The sequence below is a fragment of the Ostrinia nubilalis genome, chromosome 22 (assembly GCF_963855985.1).
Source record: "Ostrinia nubilalis chromosome 22, ilOstNubi1.1, whole genome shotgun sequence".
NCBI classification, from domain to species: Eukaryota; Metazoa; Arthropoda; class Insecta; order Lepidoptera; family Crambidae; genus Ostrinia; species Ostrinia nubilalis.
Window position 1 is genome coordinate 8,742,439 of NC_087109.1, and position 21,467 is coordinate 8,763,905.

General features: G+C 38.0%; 1 protein-coding gene across 1 annotated transcript; it reads left to right on the forward strand.

The window, feature by feature from the left end:
* Positions 1-4,197: 4,197 nt before the first annotated feature.
* LOC135082780 (malonate--CoA ligase ACSF3, mitochondrial) lies at positions 4,198-16,740 on the forward strand. The gene is made up of 10 exons (XM_063977543.1): positions 4,198-4,418; positions 5,517-5,654; positions 5,957-6,049; positions 7,514-7,801; positions 8,337-8,514; positions 9,647-9,902; positions 10,822-11,028; positions 11,447-11,586; positions 14,626-14,773; positions 16,077-16,740. The coding sequence occupies exons 1-10, from the start codon at positions 4,265-4,267 to the stop codon at positions 16,371-16,373; spliced, it is 1,899 nt and encodes a 632-aa protein (XP_063833613.1). The 5' UTR covers positions 4,198-4,264; the 3' UTR covers positions 16,374-16,740.
* The last annotated feature ends 4,727 nt before the right edge of the window (positions 16,741-21,467 follow it).

Below are 21,467 nucleotides of genomic sequence, written 5' to 3' on the forward strand. Positions count from 1 at the left end.
GGATCATAAAAAAGTATGACAGGTATATTTCGACGGTCCCTACGTATAAAAACGTATCTGAAAACGGCCAATTTTACAGGAGAGCGGTTTGAAGGTTTAAACATGTGTAGCTCGCGTTCTATTTATCATACATTGATGAAATTTGGTATAATAGTTTTATATGAGGTATATTTTATAAAACATGAAGAATTATCGAAAAATAATCACAATAAGTGTATTATTTGTCATTTACTCACTTATGCAACGGAAAGTTTCTAATTACAAATGACGTAAGTGGTACTTACTAACTTTTACGTCGGAGTAATATATTTGTTTAAATTATTAACTGCCACATAAGTAATTGTACACGGGAAAAAACTTCAGCTACTACTGACCGTAACTCTCACTCTAGGCCCATAGTCCTGCTCGACGAGGCATAACAGCGTCCCGCCTCGTTTCCCAGATAGTTGCATTTTGGAGGCACTCAATACCTTAAGATTCTTCCTTATCTAAGGGGTCTTTTGACTGAAGAATACTTGTAGAACCGGTAAATTTTCTTTGTCAATAGTGCCGGCCAGGTTTGACAGCATGGCATCGAGTCCGAAGATCCACGTGACTCTTTTTTGAGTTCGATCTTGTGGAACATTGAATACAACTGGGTACTAAATGGAACCCTTTTCAAGGGCATGGATATTTCAAGGTATCATCTATCATGCAGATAGTTTCATCATTACAAGAATATCCTCATAAATAAATAAATAACTTTCACAGCGAGGCGGCTTGCCTGGGCGCCACAGACGGCATTATGGTGGCCCTAGGCCAGGGACCACATAAATTTAAAGGCATCCCTGACACCTTCACCTGACGCCCACACCACTGTCAAAACTAAGGCCCAGGTGAAATATCTAAGAGTTATCCTGTTAATCACCAGTGGCGCCAAGTAGTGAGCGCAAATTAATACGGTGACCTTAACTGTATATAACCAGTGGCAGCTCGCACTTTTTCCAATCCGTCGCCGTGCGAATGGAAGACAGCTTGCTTTTTCGTGGCTGCTTCCCTAATTTGGAGGTCCGAAAACTCTATGTCGGAAGGCTATGGAGAAAGGCCGGGAGCTCTATACTGGTACCCTCAAAAGCATGATTCTGTCCCATCTAAGGCATCACCCTCATAGGGAAGGGTAACGCTGCCCATCTTCTAAGATCTTAACAGGCCCAGAAAGTCTACAGGGCTACATCGTCGGCTTTAACGCAGCGTGAAGAACGAGGTGAAAGCTCCGCCATAGGAGGACAGAGAGGCCGTTTGACGTGAGACTCGCTAGACTGTGCTGTAGTCTAATAGTTGATAAACCACCTCGCCGTGGGCCGTGGCTAAGTTGGGTCGCCGAACCTTATTCGCACTCGTGCTGAAGTTTAAGGTTGCTCTAGCGATCGCACCATGACTGGGCACGGATCCTTCGAGCCCTACCTGTATTGCGGTGGCTAGGAGCATACGACACACCATATTCTTGCGGGATAGCATAGTCAAAGCTATGTGGACGGTAACAAAAGTTGGGTGGTAATGAAGCACCTCTATCTGAGAAGACAAGGTGCCGCAAGAAGCTGCAGTATGATAGCGCGACTACGAACCAAGTGCGGGTGCATTTGAATTCGCTCCAGGGAAGGTGACAGTATGATTGCCTCCTATCTTCCTTCCTCGGTAATGGCCAGCGTAACGGGGGCGTGTGGCCGCACCGGAGGCATTGCATAGATAGGCCACCACCACCGTCTGCTGATGGTGAGTGTGTGTACGGAAAAGCTGTGTACTTCCAGTTGCTCTCGTCCCAACTGTCGCCGTGTAGGTGGGAGATCTTTGTCCGGAATCTCAAAGTTAGCACTTATAGCGAGTGACGGGGCACCAGGGTATTTTTAGTGGGTATACCTCATCCTTCTGACGGGTGTATGTTTGCAATATCATGTAAGCATTATCATGTAAGGTAGTAGATTCTAAATGCAGTTAATTTAAACTTTTGTTTGTAAGTGTTACCTGCTTATCTTTATTTCTGAATGCCCTAATATGCTTAATAAATAAATAAAATAAATTTTACGACTTTTTACTTGTATCTTGTATTATAAAGTAGCATAGGAGAAGAACTTGGTTGCGTTGAGTCTAATTAATGACCTAGATACTTCAGTCGTGTTGTATATCATATTTTATATTGTTTTGTCTTCACTTTTATGTCCACCAGATATTGCTAAAATACAATTTCTCGGCGTACAACACCGTTACTGGCACTAACTTACAGACATAAAACAAACTTTTCCAAAGTAAAACATTTATAGTGGCAGTTACGGCTAGAAGATACTTGAATTTTCCGACGTAAAAATAAGTAAGTGCCACCTACTTATAATAGTAACTTTAATTGTCCCGAGTAAAAGAACGCAACTACCTTATGCCTACAGTTAACTGATTAATTTGCCGTTGGTATAATGTTGAGTGAAATAAATTAAGTCAGAAACCATAATAATACCTATTTCCTTCATAAATTACGTATCAATTTACTCGATCTGCGCGAATGAAAGTGGCAGTTGCGGGGCTGGGCGCGCGGAGTAAGGCGTGCGGTCCAACGTAAAATTTCTTAACTCCCAGTAATGCAATTTTACTGCGGAAATCGTTCTAATTTTGTAGTTGCGGGATTTGTTTTTTGACGTTTTAAGGTTCAATTTAAATAAAAACTGTATGTTTTTTTAACTGAGTCGAAACTGTTGGGTGCTCTGAAGGTTTTGCAAACAAAAACGGCAAATCACGGAACTGGTAGATACTGAATTATACGTAGGGACCGTCGATTTAATCTGTGGGCGGCAGACGCCATATTGTATTCAGCGCCACCTACTGGACAATCTAGCTCGGTACCAGTTTGTTTATCGTTTAACCAATACTAGGGCCGTTTCCTATCTGTCTTTAGACATACTCTCTAATCTGTGCAGAGCACGAAATATTTTGACATTGACATTAGTGTTAGTGTAGTGATGTAGATAGGTAGGTAAACGTAACTTAAGTTATCGATTATTAGAAGAGGTTAAAAAATGCGAATTTATATTTAACTAGCTTTCCGCCCGCGGCTTCGCGCGCGTGTACTACATTATCTACATATTTTAAGGAACCCTATTTTTTTCCAAAATAAAATTTAGCCTATGTTACTCGTGGATAATGTAGCTTTCGAATGGTGAAAGATTTTTTAAAAACGGTCCAGTAGTTTTTGAGCCTATTCATTACAACCAAACAAACAAACAAAGTTTTCCTCTTTATAATATTAGTGTAGATTAAATATGCAATATTCATCTGTGGGTCATTTCAAAAAAATTGCATTTTGCATTTTGTCTAGGGGATTTAGGCTTAATAACAAAAAAACCTACTCGTAACCGTAACACAAGCATATTTAGCTTACCGCAGGGTATTTCAAGAAAAAAAAAGCAGAATTATATCCATAGGAGATTTTAATCTCACACGCATTAAACAACGTGCTCCTTTTGATTTCCTGGAATTCTAGGATATTAATAAATAAGACAACTTCAAATCGATTTTTTTTTTGTTTGAAAAAATATTTCATACAAAATAATTCGCCATAGTTAAATAACCGTGTAAAAACACTGACGTAAAAAATATCAATATCATATTATTTTTACTGAAATAAAATGATGTACATACATACAAAAAGATAAGATTACTGGATGATAATTCAAAACTCTTAAGATTGATGATATTTTGGAAAATGTACTTACGACATTTAAAAAATTAACAGGAAAACAAAATGGAGCACGTTGTATTATTATCGTTTTTTTGGACTGTCTCAATTTATCGATAATGAAACAATCGCAATCATATCACTAATTTGTCACTAGACAAATTAAAAAACATATCACTATTATTTTACCGTTTTACCATCCAATTTATTTTTTAGGTATATTTTTACGATATAATTATTGCACCAATTAAATGCAACCTTGCAACGAATTACAATGTCATTTGTGATTTCAATTCGTCAATACTAATAATCACGGTGCAGTTTAAAATAGTTTTGATAGATTAATATTAATTTTGACAGCCTTTAAAATAGACACACATGATCGCAAAATAATTTGTGCTGGCTGTTTGTCAGTTCTTGCCAAAAATAAACTAATTTTCTTATCGCATTTAGCACAACAGCAACGTTCCTGATAATCTTTGAAAGATTCGAGATTCGAGTTATCAGCTCCCGAGTTGTTCATTGAAATTGGCTCTCAAAAATCAATATCGTAATAACATAAATATGGAAGTTTCTCTACGCTCTTTGCGATTGATCAACCGGCTTTTTCGAAAACCTATTGGAATAACTCGAAGATACAAGAGCGTGAACTATGCAGCTGTAAAAGAAGATGTGAACACCGATTTGCTGAATTCATTCAACCGAGACACCAAGGATGGTGGGTGATGTAACTTATTTTAAGTTGACATAACCTTTAGCCAAATTCAACCTTGAAAAAGTGATATGTAATAGGACTATGTATTTAATTATTATCAATAATGTATTTGGCGTTAGACCTTGCTATTGAAGATCTTAAAACTGACCAATGACCAATAATATTAATGCATAAGTGTTTTTGATAATAATTGTTCTTATCTTCACTCCAATAGCAATAAATAAGTGCTTATTTCCTTATCATATCAAGTATGTATGAACATAATAAAGACAATAATATTTATAGTCTTTATGTGACTGCATAATTTCGCTTTTCATGTTGAAAATTGTGAAATTCTATTTTTTAAGCTTCTCCTCAATTTTTGTTTTGGTATCCAACAGGAAAAAATATTTACAACAGCACACCAGACTAATTTTTGTTGCAAATTCGCCTCTATTACAACTAAGGCGGTTATCACACTGCTCCGCCACGGAGCGCGTGATTTCATATAAAAAAACCCGCGCGCGGACGCGTTGTCAGTGTGTTGTGGCGCGCGTGTTTTCTATACAAACTGAGGTACTTGCATACAATGATTAAATCTGTCGTCCCGCGCTCCGCGGCGGAGTGCGGCGCAGTGTGATAACCGCCTAAATAAGAGACCTCAGTGCTAGCTTCAAGTGCTGTCTGTATTTGTGCAATAATTTCACTGCTACGAGGAAAGACTAATAAATTGATGCATAAGATGAAATGTTACCTGCTTTATAGTGAAAAATTTATTCAAAGCTCCTTTTTATTGGATTACTATATGTGGCCCTGACTTCATATTTTATGCTTGAAAATAATTTTACCTGTTTTATAGTCAAAATTTTATTTAAAACTCCTTTTTATTGGATGACTAGCTGTGCTCATGACTTTGTATGCTCGAAAATAGTTTGATTAATATTTTCCGTTTTTGCTAAATTTTCTTTACTGCTCCACCCCTTTTGGATGTAGAGTGATATTATAATCTAAAGATTTCCTCGATGGGCTATCCAACTGTACTGCAGTTTCTGAGATTAGTGTGTTCAAGCAAATTCAGCTTAAGATTCAAATTACTACTAAATAAAATACTATTATTTTCAGGCGGTGCGGTACCAGTGTTCCGACGAGCTCTCCTGTTTCCAACTCGTGTTGCGTTACAAGACGAGGTGGGCATCTACACTTACGCAGGATTGCACCAGGCAGCCACATCCCTCAGCAATGAGATTGCCGCACAACTCGGTAAGAATTATGTAAAATATGGCTTCTGAAGATTTGTACTATCTCTAAATGTTATCATGATAATACATACTACATCAATCAAGATAATTTGCATCTATGTCATAAACATAGATATTATTATGTTGCAAATTCCAACTGAAAGTCAACATAAACTCTTGAATGATGGGAATACCAAAGGTAAATAAAAAAAATATTATTGGACCCAATTTTACTTGGGTTTGTTCATGACTGGGCAAGTGGGCATACTGAATACTATTAATATGATTGTATTGTATTATTTATTAATGACTTTTCTTCAACAGTTGGGGAGTCAGAGCGTACGATTGCGTACATGTGCAACAATGATGCGTCACACGTCATCGTCCAGTGGGCCATATGGATGACAGGAAATATTGGTATGTCAAATTGACCGTCTAAAACTCTAAACTGTTTACACTAACGCCCGAATTCGCAAACATTACTATGAGGTCTTACAGTGCGCGTGGACGCACAGGGTGACACACGAACCAATCACAGAGCTCTATTCAACGCTGTGCGTTCGATTTACTGCTTCACTTAAGCAAGCATCGTTGTTGAATACGGGTGTCAGGCTAAACCACCCAAGAGCAGTATTTTTGTATTTGTATATCAATTTCCAAACAATTACAGCTGTTTATATCGAAATCTGTATTCAACGGGTGCGTGACAGTTTATATAAGTTTATATGATATAAATTCATTTCAATAACGTTCATATTGTATAATAAACGTATGTTATAATAACACTTGATATAATTTTTTAACATATAATGTTTACTTCATATAATAAATCATTTCTAATAATGTCATTTCAGATACCAATCAAAACGCATAAAGACATTTGATATAAACCTTACTTATTCTAAGACTCATTTGATGTAATTTTGTTTGATATAAATAATATTTCATATAACCATTACATAAAATAAATATTATTTGTTATAACGACTATTTGGTATACTCTTTAATTGATATAATTTCTGATAGATATAACTTTTAGTATGTTCTTCTTTAACTTGACTTATAAATGACTTTAGTGACAAAAACGAATCGCCGTAAAACCGACTCCACGTAGTCTTGTCTGCCCTACCCCTAGAGTGTAATTTAGAAGCGCGTAGGCACGGAGGGGCGAGGCGGCCCGCGGGCTGAGGAGCAGGTGGCGAAAGCCATCTGCGACGATTAGCACGCGAGGGACCGCCAGAGCCCCGAAGTGCCGGAGCCGTGACAGAAGTCTCAAGGTTTTAGTCAAATTTGCATGCTGCATGCCTGCTTGCTTGCTTGCCTGCTTGCTTGCTTGCTTGCCTGCTTGCTTGCTTGCCTGCTTGCTTGCTTGCTTGCTTGCTTGCTTGCCTGCTTGCTTGCTTGCTAGCTTGCTTGCCTGCTTGCTTGCCTGCATGCTAGCTTGCTTGCTCGCTTGCTTGCTTGCTCGTTTGCTTGCTTGCTTGCTGCATGCAATGCTTATTATAACAATTATTATTGTTATATGATTTAAGTTTTATAGGAAAAGAATTTTATCTCATTTGATTGTTCGACACTTTATTTTTATATGATTTGAATGTTATTTGTTTTAAATTTTATACATTGTAAGTTTTATAGAAAATATTCATTATATCAAACCATTTTATATCAGTTAAAAGTTATTTGTCTTAAAATTATTCGTTTTAAAATTATATTATTCGTTTATTATAGTAAATAATTATTATATTAAATGATTTTATATAATTTGATGTTATATCCTCTAAGTATTATATGATATGTAGTTATATCATACATTACACACCCGTATTCAACATGTGATTTGCCTTTCATATTCTTTAAAATTTTATTTATTTACTTCCCCAGCTGTACCTTTAACGCCAATCCACCCGCCAGCCATGCTCAAATACTACCTAGGCGATTCCGGTGCCAGCCTAGCTATCTGCACCCCAGAATACGAAAAACTACTCCGTCCCATAACCCTGGAACTGTCTAAACCTTTGCTGATCACTGGCAAAGACAAGGAAATAACAGCGCAGCTGTACCAACCGAATAGCGCGTTTCTAAAGTCCAAATCAGAGGATACGTTGATCGATGTGGGCAAGACGAACGCTTGGTACGGGAGCGCTGATGCTTTCATTATTTATACAAGTGGTAAGAATGGCTTTTTTTGTGTAGATCATCATAGCTTTAAAGAATATCGATACTTTTAGTTTTTTTTTCCTTTATGGTAATTAGTACTTAATTTGGTATGGTATTTCTAACACTTTTGTCGCATGCGACGTGCTAATTTTATTGTCACGTTCAAAACTGTTAAAGTATTCCATAGCACATTAATATTCGATACAGAAGTAAGGTCTGTTACTGATAAACTGATATCAATATTTGATTATCAACATCAACGCCGCTTCCATGGCAATGACAATCCTCTTTTGAAAGTCAATATCTACACTAATATTCTATAGAGGAAAACTTTGTTTGTTTGTTTGGTTGTAATGAATAGGCTCAAAAACTACTGGACCGTTTTTAAAAATTATTTCACCATTCGAAAGCTACATTAACCATGAGTAACATAGGCTATATTTTATTTTGGAAAAAAAATAGGGTTCCGTAAAATATTTGGGATTTTCGGAGTCCACGCGGGCGAAGCCGCTGGCGGAAAGCTAGTTTATAATATAATATATTGCAGGTACAACAAGCAAGCCCAAAGGCGTGGTGTGGACTCACAGCATGCTAGCAACACAGATAGCCTCGTTACACTCCGCCTGGCAATACTCCGGCGATGACGTAGTATTACATTCGCTGCCATTACATCACATACACGGACAACTAAACTCTCTAAACGCGTCATTAGCTGCAGGAGCAAGGTAAGGACATATGGAATTATTTATCCCTTTCACTCGTAGCAGCAGCCCCAATTGGATGATAGAGACAGGTAGCCTCGCTCATCTCCGCCTGGCAATACTCCGGCGATGACGAAGTATTACATACATGGACAGCTCAACTCTTTAAACCAGTGGTTCTTAACCGGTGGTCCGCGAACCACTGGTGGTCGCTGGAGGCATTCCAAGTGGTCCACAAAGTGCACTTGCACACCTTGGTCAAAACCACTTTTTTAACAGATTTTTGCAGTCATACTGGTTTTGACCGATTATGAAGTGGTCCCTGACAAGATAGAAATTTGGTAATGTGGTCCCTCATGACTTAAAGGTTAAGAACCACTGCTTTAAACGCACCATTAGCTGCAGGAGCTAGGTGAGTGAGGCTGAGACTACCTCGGATCTATCTGTCTCTTTCACCCGTAGTAGCAGGCCCAATTGGATGAGAGAGACAGCATGCTCCGTAATATCCCGGCGAAGACGTAGTATTACATTCTTTGCCACTGCATCACATACATGGACAACTTAACTCTTTAAACGCCTCTCTGGCAGCTGGAGCCAGGTATGTGGAGCTAATTATTTTATGTATATCTTTTTCACTCATGCCAGCAGCTCTAACAACTTAGTGAGACAGATATATTACCTCTTGTAATAGTACTCTGGCGTGGTATTACAATAGCAGCAGCAGCCTGACTTTGAACGCATCTCTGTTAAAATTCCAGCCCTAGTGTTAGATAAGACCATGTTGAACTTATTTCTCGTTTTCACTGAGTCAATAGCCCAATGATTCCCTTTGTTTTAAACATTTTTAGCTAACTAAATTCACTTGCCTACTGCTTTTTTTTTATTTCAAAACAAAAGTATTATTATTATTGGTTTTTGGGCCTTCATTTCTCGACCAGATTTGATCTATTGTGGCAGCCCTTGTGTTTAGAGTTCACTGCTTAGTCCCGTTGAGTCTATAAATTTCCAGATTCTTTGGAGCGTGATATCTGCTATCTCATCCGGTTGCATGATGTGTCGCTCGAGATGGATAAAAACCGAACTAGGTTATCACGGCTAAAATTTGTCTTGGAATTATTGATTGACTACCCAATGGACGTTATCATTTATCTTGCAGAATCCGTATGCTACCTCAATTCGTATCTCACAACGTGTGGGCTCGCCTACTCGGCATGGGCGAGCGCGAAGAAGCCAAAGTGACTGTATTCCACGGCGTGCCGGCAATGTACGCACGCCTGCTCGCCGACCACGAGCGAATGTTCGCGGCCGCGCGCACGGCTGACTATGTTCGCCACACGCTCGCGGCGCGCATGCGACTTATGTGCGCTGGTTCAGCGCCGCTGCCTGATACACTGGCCAATAAATGGGAAGAGGTCAGTATAGTTATTTATTTTCTTTTACATGAGCGTATTTGAAAGGCGATTATCACACTGCACCGCGCTCTGCCGCGGTCCGCGTGGCTACATATAAAGATTCCCGCGCGCAGACGCGTTGTCAGTGTGTTGTGCCGCGCGTGTTTTCTATACAAACTGAGGATGATGATTAAATCTGTCGTCCCGCGTACCGCGGCGGAGCGCGGTGCAGTGTGATAATCGCCAAACACACTGGTTAAGAAAGCAGCACTAGTAGGGCCAAATAAATCAAAATTTTCTAAAAGTTGTGTTAGTTAATATTTATTGTAGTACAGTGGCGTCAAATAGTTCGTGACACCCAAAGTAGCCAAAAAGTTCGCACAGGCCCTAACAAGGGCTATTGAAATAAGGTTGTGTTGTCAGCTTGATGTTGCTGTCATGTTGATAGCCCAATAAAATAAATAAATAAATAAATAAACTTTTTGGTCATTTTAGGTGTCACGAACTATTTGACGCTGACTGTACACCATATAATCGATCCCTTCCTGACAATTCGAGGAGAGGACAGTTGTTTAAGATAAAAAGGGTGAAGGCAAAGTTTGTACAAAGTACTACAAATAAATGTAAAATTAGTAGGGCCTAAAAGATAAGGAGACAAGTAAAGTGCCCCATAAGGGCTACCTTTTTAGTGTATTTGACGTTCATAAGTGTCACAATGGTGAAAATTGAATAAAATATTTTGAGTTTGATTTCCCAAACAACTGCACGCAGGAAGATTTAATGAAGGCTACTGACAACGCCATTCTTGTGAATACGCAATAAATGATTTGATGATGATAATGATGATGATGATGTGACGGAGTTTTGGGCCGACGCTGTGTAGGTTTGTTGTCGACACGACAAGAAGAATTTAGATTTTTTGAAATGGTATCTTTTCCAGATATCCGGCGTGCGTTTACTAGAGCGCTACGGCATGACAGAAGCGGGCATGGCGCTCAGCAACCCCTACCGGCCGGTCGAAGCTCGCGTGGTGGGGTGCGTAGGGACCCCACTGCCTGGGATATCGGCTAGGCTGGCAGTGAAACACGAAAGCAGCGACGTGTTGGAGCCTTTAGTCACTGTGGAGTCCCCTGTACCTGATACACAGGTAAGATGCGTATTATTGTAGTGGTGGCGTGCATTGAGACCCCACTAATGAACCCTCTGTGCCTGAAAGGCTGAGACAAAGGTAACATGATATACAAACGGCACGTCAACCTAGACACTGTGGCTTCGTCGGAGGATTTTGAAACAATAATTATAGCACAACGTTGTCTCAAAACTACTCAGTAAGGCTGTTTATTTTTCTTTTATAAAGATAATAAAAATAAAACTACATGTAACTCATGAAAAACTAGTTTTTGGTCTCTGTTATTCCTGACGCTTAAATTTTCTTCCTGATTTAGGAATCTGCAATATCTACATCTGAAATAAGGTGTATAAATCCGTATCTTCGTCGGCAGTTTATCAATTACACCTTACCTAGTACCTTTCTTTTGCTTTACAATATTTATTAATCCTTCCAGATATCCCTAGAGCTGCTCGGCCTAGCCGCAAGGGATCCCGAGCAAGAATGGAAGCAGCCCACCGTCACCATACACAAGCAGAACGACAGCGGCGGCTACCAAGGAGAACTGTTACTGAAGGGGCCTGGGGTGTTCACCAGGTGCGTACTAGGGCACTATTTAAGTTGTGAGCCTCGACAACATAACGTGTTGTTACACGACATCTGATACTTTTAATGAAAAGTTTGTCATTTTTGACTACAACCTTATTCAAAACTTTTTATCATTTGAGCACGTTTTGTATTATTAACATTGAATTGAAAATTATCTTGACTACAAAAACATGGAATTGACTTGCGGAAATTTACGCGCGAATATTTATTATGACTTTCGACGTGGTTAATCAATACAAAACTGAAACGATCAGCCAAATTTCACTTTTGGTGATAAAGATCTGTCCTTTACTATTGTAAAACGCTAGTTTAAGAAGTATAAATATTGTATGTCATTGGCTCACCAGTGAACTTTGCGAAAGTCGTCCAAAATGACTAATAGTGGCGGAAAACATTGATGTTGTCAGAAAAATGGAAGAGAAACCTCGTCATGTGATATATCGTAGGATTGAGATAATCCTAAACATTAATTCCACCAGCAGTAATAAAATATTGTATGACCATATTATGGTTAATACGTTTTTTTCTCGCTGGATGTCACAAAATTTTTCAAACGCTCAATAGGACGCTTGTGTCGTTTAGTCCTTGGAAATGTTTGATAAATACGTTTAAAAAGCTTTAAAAGCCGTTTTTAAAATTGTGACAGTTGACGAATTAAGGATCTATGCATAATGATCCTGAAAATAAACAGCTATCGACTATGGAGGTGATTTAAGATGAACCAATTCCAACAAAAGTCCCATACGCTCGGAACACTTTGAAACTTACGGTCGCCTATTTTTCCGAAATATCCGATTATATGACAGAAACGTCACTAGAGAAATGTAGAATGGTTAATTCTTAATAGTAAACAGCCACTTTTTTCCAAAAGTCTTCAGTTTAATAAGGGAAACTGGCCAGCATAGTCGAATCGCCATTCGTGACGAAAATGTGAGCTTTTACACGTCTCGTCAAACAACTGACTATTTGAACACTCAAAATATGAAATAAACAGGTCCAACGCTACAAAATTCTTGCTTGGAATCTAAACACTTCTTTTGGTAACCATTATATTAAAATTAAATACGTGAACAGCGATTTATGTTGCCAGAAGCAACTGTCGGTGCGGTCAAAAACCATGTTTTGGAGGTGCCTCAAGCTGAGTGGAAAAAATGCTATGAAAAGTGTTTCGGACACATTAAAAAGTACATAAATCATGAAAGACAATACCAATAAACGCAATCAATACCATTTTTATAATATACTACTTTGTTTTCATAGTTAGGCTTACAACTTAAATAGTGTCCCACGTATGTGGCGACATCTACGATACGCCACTACAAACGTGTACCAACAGATGGCGCTGTTACGACTGCACTATGGCACACTCCGCCGCTCATACAAACCTGCATCGCGGTGACGGAGTTTTCTACCCTGCCAAGTACATATAGACAAACCAAGATGGTGTAAATAGGACCTTGGTCCCCGAGCATAACACCCGCTCGGAAGGAAGCACTAACATCTAGCTTCCTTATTGTGGATGAACATCATATCCCACACGTATAATACCAGGCCTGTTCATCTCCGCGAGTTTACATCGAAAACAAAACAAGCACGATGGCACCCTACAGGATTACTATTCGACAAGGCCTCACATACGAGCGAGCATTGACTCACGCACGCGTATTCTAGTGTATGATGTAAAAAAAAAGAAAATGGTGTACTAAATACTGTGCAGTATTTAACTGCTTAAATAATAATAAAAACACAATGTTCCTACTTTTTTAAGTTGCCAGAAGACACTTAAGAGGTAAGTAAGTGGTTCATATTATTCATGATAATTCATGCTTAATCATGTATTTCCTCCGCCATTTTCTGCAGTTTGGCACCTCACGTCACACCTTTTTTACCGAAGTCAGCCCTATAGCTTCGGCGCAGTACCGATCACTGACGTTTGTCAACAAAATGGTGCTTGACTCTTGAGACAAGCTAAATTACACCATATTGTTAATGACATTGAGCATACATTTTTTTAAATACCTTCGCGAAGTAAACCTTCTGTACGCAGTACTCATTATTATTCTGTGATAATACAGGCTGTTGATTTACTTGACACTTGCTATATGTGCACTTCTCTTCGAACTCCTATGTTCTTCTGATTAATTTCTTTGCGGGTCCAATGACAGTTTAACTTTCCCCGGGGACAAACTTGACCTTTACTGGTTTTTTATTGGCGGTCAAGCTGTAGATCCTGGCTACACAGGAGTTGCGGCAGTGGGAACGAGAGGTAGGAATAGTCCCGTTATATGTGCAAAACCTGGCCTACGCGGTTTTATTTAATTGAAAAGAAAAAACAAGTCTGTATGCCACACTTCTCTGTTAATGGGCAGTTGATAACTTTAGCTGATAGTTAGACTGAATTGAACTGACTGAGTGAACCTATGGTTTTACTTTTAGACACTATAGGTTTAGCTCTTAACTGAGTAGGTTACTGTTTTATTTCTATTGCTTTTTCATGGATTCTGTGAAGAGAAATTGCTTAAAGACACTTGAAGTGCGCTCAAAAATTACTACACTACACCTTAGGATACAAAGTGACACCATTGGGATACCCCATATGACCCATATGAAAATAAAATGCCTGTTGTGTTACTTAAACATTAGGGATTGATGGTGAAAACGGGCATAATGTCTATAAATTAGTTAAAAGCTACTGTACTGTTCGACAATGCTTTCTTTTAACTTCCTCAGGGAAAACTTGAAGTTTTTCTAAATTGTCTTTCAACCTTTCAAGGTTTTATTTAAATACCTAAAGCCTTCAGGTATTAACGGGCTATTTAATACAAAAATAATTTTTCAAATCGGTCCAGTAGTTCCTGAGATTAGCGCGTTCAACCAAACAAACAAACTCTTCAGCTTTATAATATTAGTATAGATTAAGAGTTTGAGTTCCCGTTTCACTTTGTTTTAGATATTTTTATTTATAGTACACTCGTACTATGATACTTTGAAGATTGTGTTAAATGATTGCTTAATGTATCGCATCAGATACCTGAACCGCGCGCCAAAGCTGGACAACTCTGACTTCACATCGGACGGCTGGTTCCGCACGGGCGATACGGCCATGTTCGCGGACGGACGCTTCCGCATCCTCGGACGCACCTCCATCGACATCATCAAGAGCGGCGGGTACAAGGTAAGGATTGAACCCTCCACCATAGACCAGAGGGCTTAGTAAAAAAAACTCTAAAAAAAACTCAGTAAAACTCATTTATTTCTGTAAGTAGGCTTTAAAAAAGCACTTTTACACGTCCCAGTATTAACCCTACCACTGCTTCAGGACAATAAATGGGCCAGTGCTGAGAAGAAGCAGCGCAAGAAACTCAGACACTATTGTCAGCCTCTTTTTCAAAGGTTTACAGGTTTTCAAAATACATAGTTATAAATATTTATGTTTATGCGAGCTAGGCAGTTACGCATCCCAAACATTTTTATCTTTTAAATAATTAACCATCGACTTTATAGTAGCCCTTTTTCATTAAGGTATTTTTAATATGTGCTTTGAATTTATGAATGGGTAGTTCTACAACAGTTTGTGGTAATTTATTAAATAATTTAATACATTTCCCCATAAATGAATTCCCAATCTTATGCAGTCTGAAATTTGTTCTTAGTGCAGCTTAGTGCAGGGTTTCCCAATTTTTTTTTGCCAAGGAACCCTAATTGATTATACTTTTCCTAGCGGAACCCCCGTACTACTCCGCCCGCACGCCCTGCCCCTCCCTTGTGCGTAAACAAGTCGGTGCGAGCGAACAAAGTCGGTCACGAAACGTGGGACAATATTTTTTACGGAACCCTTGCGGCCTTTCCACGGAACCCCAGGGTTCCGCGGACCGCTTCGGGAACCGCTGGCTTAGTGTGAGTTTACATCAAAGGTCGTCACTAGCGAGCGCGTTAAAAAATTTGTGAAAATTTTAGTTCTTGAAAGTTTCTTCTAGGGTCGCTGTACAATCCGTCATACATTTAATGTCACTTTTTTACGCAGTCGACATCGAATGCGTTTGACCTAAACTCACACTACGCCCCCAGTTCACAGTTCCAGCTACCTGTTTCCGTTTTTTCTCTCGCTCTCATCAAATGGTGATTAGTCGCGATAGAACGAGACGAAATGAGTGGAAATGAGTAGCTGGAACTGTGGCCCATAGTACACATTCAGCAAGTTAACTCCGAGTAGTTTCTCATATGGACTGTGTGCTTACCATGATGGTTAGGTTAGCAAGTGCGTCAAAAAAATCTAAAGATTTTAGTTCTTGAAAGTAGTCGCTAGGGGCGCTGTACAATCTGTCATGTATTTCATGACATTTTTTTTACACAGTCGTGCTTTCTACCAAGCACACAAACACAATACATATCATATTGGTGAATGAGCTACTTTAAAACTCTGAATATTAGATTTTAGGTCTTCATATTAATTGTATATAATACACTTTGTCTTCCAGATAAGCGCTTTACAAGTGGAGTCAGCCATCTTAGAGCACCCAAGCGTGGCCGACGCAGCAGTGGTAGGCATCGAAGACGACAGCTACGGCGAAATAGTGGCTTGTCTAGTTGTTTTGAAGGACAAATCCAAACTCACCCTTAAAGAATTAAAAGACGAGGCCGGCAAGAAACTAGCTCCGTACCAGCTGCCAAAAACTATGCTCATAGTCGAACAAATGCCGAGGAATGTGATGGGGAAGTTGGATAAGAAAGATATTAAGAAAAGGTACGGGAAGGAACTTGCTTTGAAGAAGTAAGGTAAGGTTTAAAACTTCCTAAAGGCGTAAGTACACTATGCTGAAATTTACCGAGACGAAGCGCTATATCGCATAATGAAGTATGGGCGACGCACGGGTGGGTGAAGGAGAAAAAAACGAGATGGTGTTCACACTATTACGTCTCGGCCAATTTCTCGCAGGGTACTTGCGCCATAAGAGCCACAGCACACAATGACATACTATTAGCATCGGCTATCGGCGATTTAGCCGATTTTTAGAAGCTGAATGCAGCGACCACACATTTCACACCGCACACTTAAAAACGCCAAACGTTTGAGTCACTTTTCGAGTCGGAAGCTCGACGCAGCGACAGCAGTCGCTAAAAAGCGCGATTCTGATACCGCGTCCGAACGTATGAAGTCGCGAAATCGCGATGCTACATCGATTGTCGCAAAATCGCCGATGACCGTTGCTAAAAGTAGCATGTCTAGCTAATGCTAAAGCAGTTAATAGATGGGTTAAAAATGTTCAGGCGAAAATAAACTTTAACAATTGGACTACATACTTATGTTACAACCAGCTGGGTAACGATATTTATAGATCGTTTCATCCGTGGATGAAAAATTTCTCGTCGAGGGAAGCGCGGGTTGCGGGGAGTTTGATCCGAGTAATCCGAGCGTCATTATTGTAGTGTGCGTGTGCACTCATGGATAATTTAGCGTGTACCGATAACACTCAAACATTAGCCGAAGAATGGTGGGGCGCGTCTTCGTGGATGAAACGATTTATAGTCAAAAACATGCCTTTGTGCATTGGGTTACGTAGTCGTTAACTCGCAACTCTGCTGCGAACTGAATTGGAATATTATTTGAAAAGGGAATATTTCTTTAGAGATTTACTCAAAAGTTACCAAAACTATTTTTAAATACTCTTTTGCGTTAATTGTTACCTTTAATTCGGGTGAAATGAGATTTTTCATATTCATGTCACAAAAAAAAACTCTTCTGAGATGATCAAAAACTTGCTCAAGCCAAACTGAAATTTATTGTTGCTGCTTTTACCAAACTTATGGTGAAACATAATAAGTTATTAGTGGATTGTATATCCCACTTGTGTATGCTATTCTTGTAATTTGGTATGTGGTACTTTTCTTAAATCGCCTTTATTGGGGCAAACTTAAAATAATCGGTGTGTATTTGTGAGTATATTTTTCAATACCACTCGAGCATTTAAACTATGTGTCTATAATCTTTGTTATTGATAATGTTATGTTAAAACCAATTATAAATTTTAAACTTTCGCGTTGCATAGTTTCATTAATTTAGACAGGTTTTTTTAGGTGTTTCTCGTAAAAACCTATTTCAAATAATTAAAACCTATTATTATAACGAAACTTGTAAGTTTGGCAATACTTATTTACTTTTATTGTGATTAAATTCTAGTCTGTGAGAATCGCGATTTTGAGTCGACAGTGCATGGGACTACACATTTTGTTGCAAAATTACAACACAGTCAACCTTATTGTCTGTTTCACAGTGCAAAGTTTGACTCCCAAGACTCTAAAAACAAGTAAGATATACAAAATACCGCTGATTTATTTCCTTAAATTTAATATCATTAAGTATTTTAATATATTAGTAATATTATATTCTTGTTCAAAATTTTAAACAGTTTTGAAAGAAGTCGTACTCAAGAGCACAAATTAAGACGAACAATCTTTAATAAGAACAAATTAATTATTTTGTTTGCAAATAAGTACAATTTTATAAATGACATGAGTCAAGTATTTTATATCGAATGTATGCATTTAATTTTGTTAGGATTTAGTTATTTATTTAATTTTAAATGTTACCTATTTACCTACTTTTTATTTTTTGGAAAAAGAGCACAAGAGCAAGAGAAATAATTTTGTTTGAAAATAAAAGTGCAATGCCTTACTATAATATATTTAGGGGCCGCTTTTTCTATAGTCTGGTCTGTGAGCACGTAGAATTTTGTCCAATGACCCCAAGCTACCCATCCTTTGCGCTCGCGCGTAATTATGTTTTGTTGCTGTCGCGCTCGCACACTCACTGCGGGCGCCCGTCGCACAGTCGCGACAGCAATATAATTACGCGCGAGCGATAAGGATGGGTAGCTTGGGGTCATTGGACAAAATTCTACGTGCTCACAGACCGGGCTTTACCGTCTGTTAACTTTCAACTATAGAATGTTAGACATTTTGATAGATTTTGTATAGAAAGTGTGTCAAATAGTTTAAAAGTTAACTGGACATTGAAAAATCGGTCTTAAGTCAATTTGAAGACTGCTTCTATGTGTAAATATGTAATGTAGACTACCATATTCATGTAGATTTAGATTATGTACATAGTACATGGAAATAATGTTACATCGAACAAAATATTTTTAATTAAATGTGCATGTATGTACTTACAAAAATTCTTGTGATCCTAAATAATTTCAAATGAATGAAATTATACATTATTGTATAGTTTCAACTTTTGTATAAGTTTATGAAAAGGTTAGTTCCTAATAAAAAACATGTATGCGCTTTAAAGTCATAATGTATGTTAGTTGTTAATTTTATCAATAAAAATAGTTGAAAATTACAAATAGCTTTTATTTAAACTTAATAGGTACTAGTGATAAGGAACACTTTTTGGGACACCCTGTATAAGGTATATTAAGGACACTGTACATGGCAGTAAAATAACTTTAAACAAATAACGCTCTAATGCCCCGAAAATTAAGGGCATTTTCCATCAACACGTATAGTGATTTCTGCGCGTCGAGTTCTAATATGCACTGTATGCGTACGACATTCAACCCGGTTGAGTTAACTTGCGCACCTGGCAGCCGTGACGTTACATCGACGCTTTAGTACGAGACGGGGCGAACGCCGGGAGGTGTGCGGATAAGCTTTCAATATAAGCTGTATGTTTTCCTAATAAAGAAAATAAAATAAAAATAAGTGGGATGGAGAGTCGCATTCCTGCGAGGTGCGCATTTAGTTAGATCGGGTTGTACGAACCTTATTGGCTTAATTCTACTTTTTTAAACTATACAGGGTGTTTGGCGCATCGTGTGCCAAAATGATTTGGCGAATAGAATGGGTCATTTCCTATATTTTCAGCCCCCATAACACGTTCCATGCCAGGCGGCTACTTTTAAATTAATTTTTTTAGTAATTTCACCAAAATACCCAAATCGCATCATTTAATTTCGATTAAAAAAAAAACTACTAGGCGCAGCCCTAAAGTAAATATTTTGTTTTGACGTGCATTAATGTAGGGTTGCATCAAATCTAAATTTACTGGCAAATATCATCTAGTTTTTTTAAAATTCAGCTTTGAAGTTTTCAGAAAAGTTAAAAACGGACTGAACATTTAAGTTTACATGGGTATAATTTTTTTTTTAAAAGAGATGGCGATCTTCGGATTTTATCAAAACTTCTCTAGTCTATCCTCATTCAAACGGTATACTAATCTTGTTTAAATAATAATAACAACTTCACAAATTACTTAAAAGACAATGCCGGAAATTGGCGTCTTTTTTTTTTTCGCGCGGCCATCGACCAAACTTTGTTTTTTGATTACAAAATAGTGTAGTAAATCAAACTTACTATAACATGTATACCTCTAAACTCAGTCTGAACTGAGTTACGAGCATTACAAGTTTGATGATTTTCATACTAGATTTGCTTTTTGCGCGCAAAGTTTTGTAAGAAATTGCAACAAAATAGTGAGATTGTATGTGTAAACGAACAATATCATCCATTAAAGGCTCCAGACATCAGTATGAAGCAGAATCAGCGCAATAAAAAAATAGCGCAATATTTTGTTGCAATTTCTTACAAAACTTGCGCACAAAAAGCAAATCTAGTATGAAAATCATCAAACTTCTAATGCTCGTAACTCAGTTCAGACTGAGTTTAGAGGTATACATGCAGTAGTAAGTTTGGTTTGTTACACTATTTTGTAATCAAAAAACAAAGTTTGGTCGATGGCCGCGCGAAAAAAAAAAGACGCCACTTTCCATACAAAATCTGGCATTGCCATTAGTGCATTGACTCTACTCGGACTGATTTGCGAAATTTGTGTTTATAGCCCCTTTATGTGTGAATAGCACGTTTAACACCTACAGGTAAAAAATATTTATCTTATGCAATGTAAAAACCTTTTCCCAATCGTTTTTCAATGTGGATTTCTTGAATTTAAAGACGAAAATAATTATTTTGATCGTTTATTAATTATTACAAATTTTGTTCAAAATGGCCTCGGCAACGTATACACTCACGACATCTTCTTCTAATTTTCTCTTTTTATTACTACAAAGGCGTTTTCTACTCGTGGATTGGAAGAGATGGCCCTATACAGTGGCCTACACGTTCCCCAGACCTAACTCCGTTCGATTTTTACGTCTGGGGACAAGCTAAAGAACTGGTGTACGTAACGGATTCAAACAATAGAAAAACTACAACGAATAGAAAACGCCTTATTAGTAATAAAAAGAGAAATGTGGCTGCATACGACAACAGTCGAAATTAGAAGAAGATGTCTTGAGTGTATACGTTGCCGAGGCGGACATTTTGAACAAAATTTGTAATAATTAATAAACGATCAAAATAATTATTTTCGTCTTTAATTTCAAGAAATCCACATTGAAAAACGATAGATAAAAGGTTTTTAAATTGCATAAGATAAATAATTTTTACCTGTTAGGTGTTCTACGTGCTATTCACACAAAAAGGAGCTATAAACACAAATTTCGCAAATCAGTCCGAGTAGAGTCAATGCACTAATTTAAGGAATTTGTGAAGTTGTTGTTATTATTTAAACAAGATTAGTATACCGTTTGAATGAGGATAGACTAGAGAAGTTTTGATAAAATCCGAAGATCGCTCTCTTTTAAAAAAAAAAATATACCCTTGTAAACTTAAATGTTCAGTCCATTTTTAACTTTTCGGAAAACTTCAAAGCTGAATTTTAAAAAAACTAGATGATATTTGCCAATAAATTTAGATTTGATGCAACCCTACATTAATGCACGTCAAAACAAAATATTTACTTTAGGGCTGCGCTTAGTAGTTTTTTTTGAAATCGAAATTAAATGATGCGATTTGGGTATTTTGGT

Coding starts and splice junctions, on each gene's coding strand:
- LOC135082780 (XM_063977543.1), top strand. CDS start 4,265: ATGGAAGTTTCTCTACGCTCTTTGCGATTGATCAACCGGCTTTTTCGA. Junction 6,050..7,513: donor ATGGATGACAGGAAATATTG/GTATGTCAAATT, acceptor TTACTTCCCCAG/CTGTACCTTTAACGCCAATC. Junction 7,802..8,336: donor TTTCATTATTTATACAAGTG/GTAAGAATGGCT, acceptor AATATATTGCAG/GTACAACAAGCAAGCCCAAA.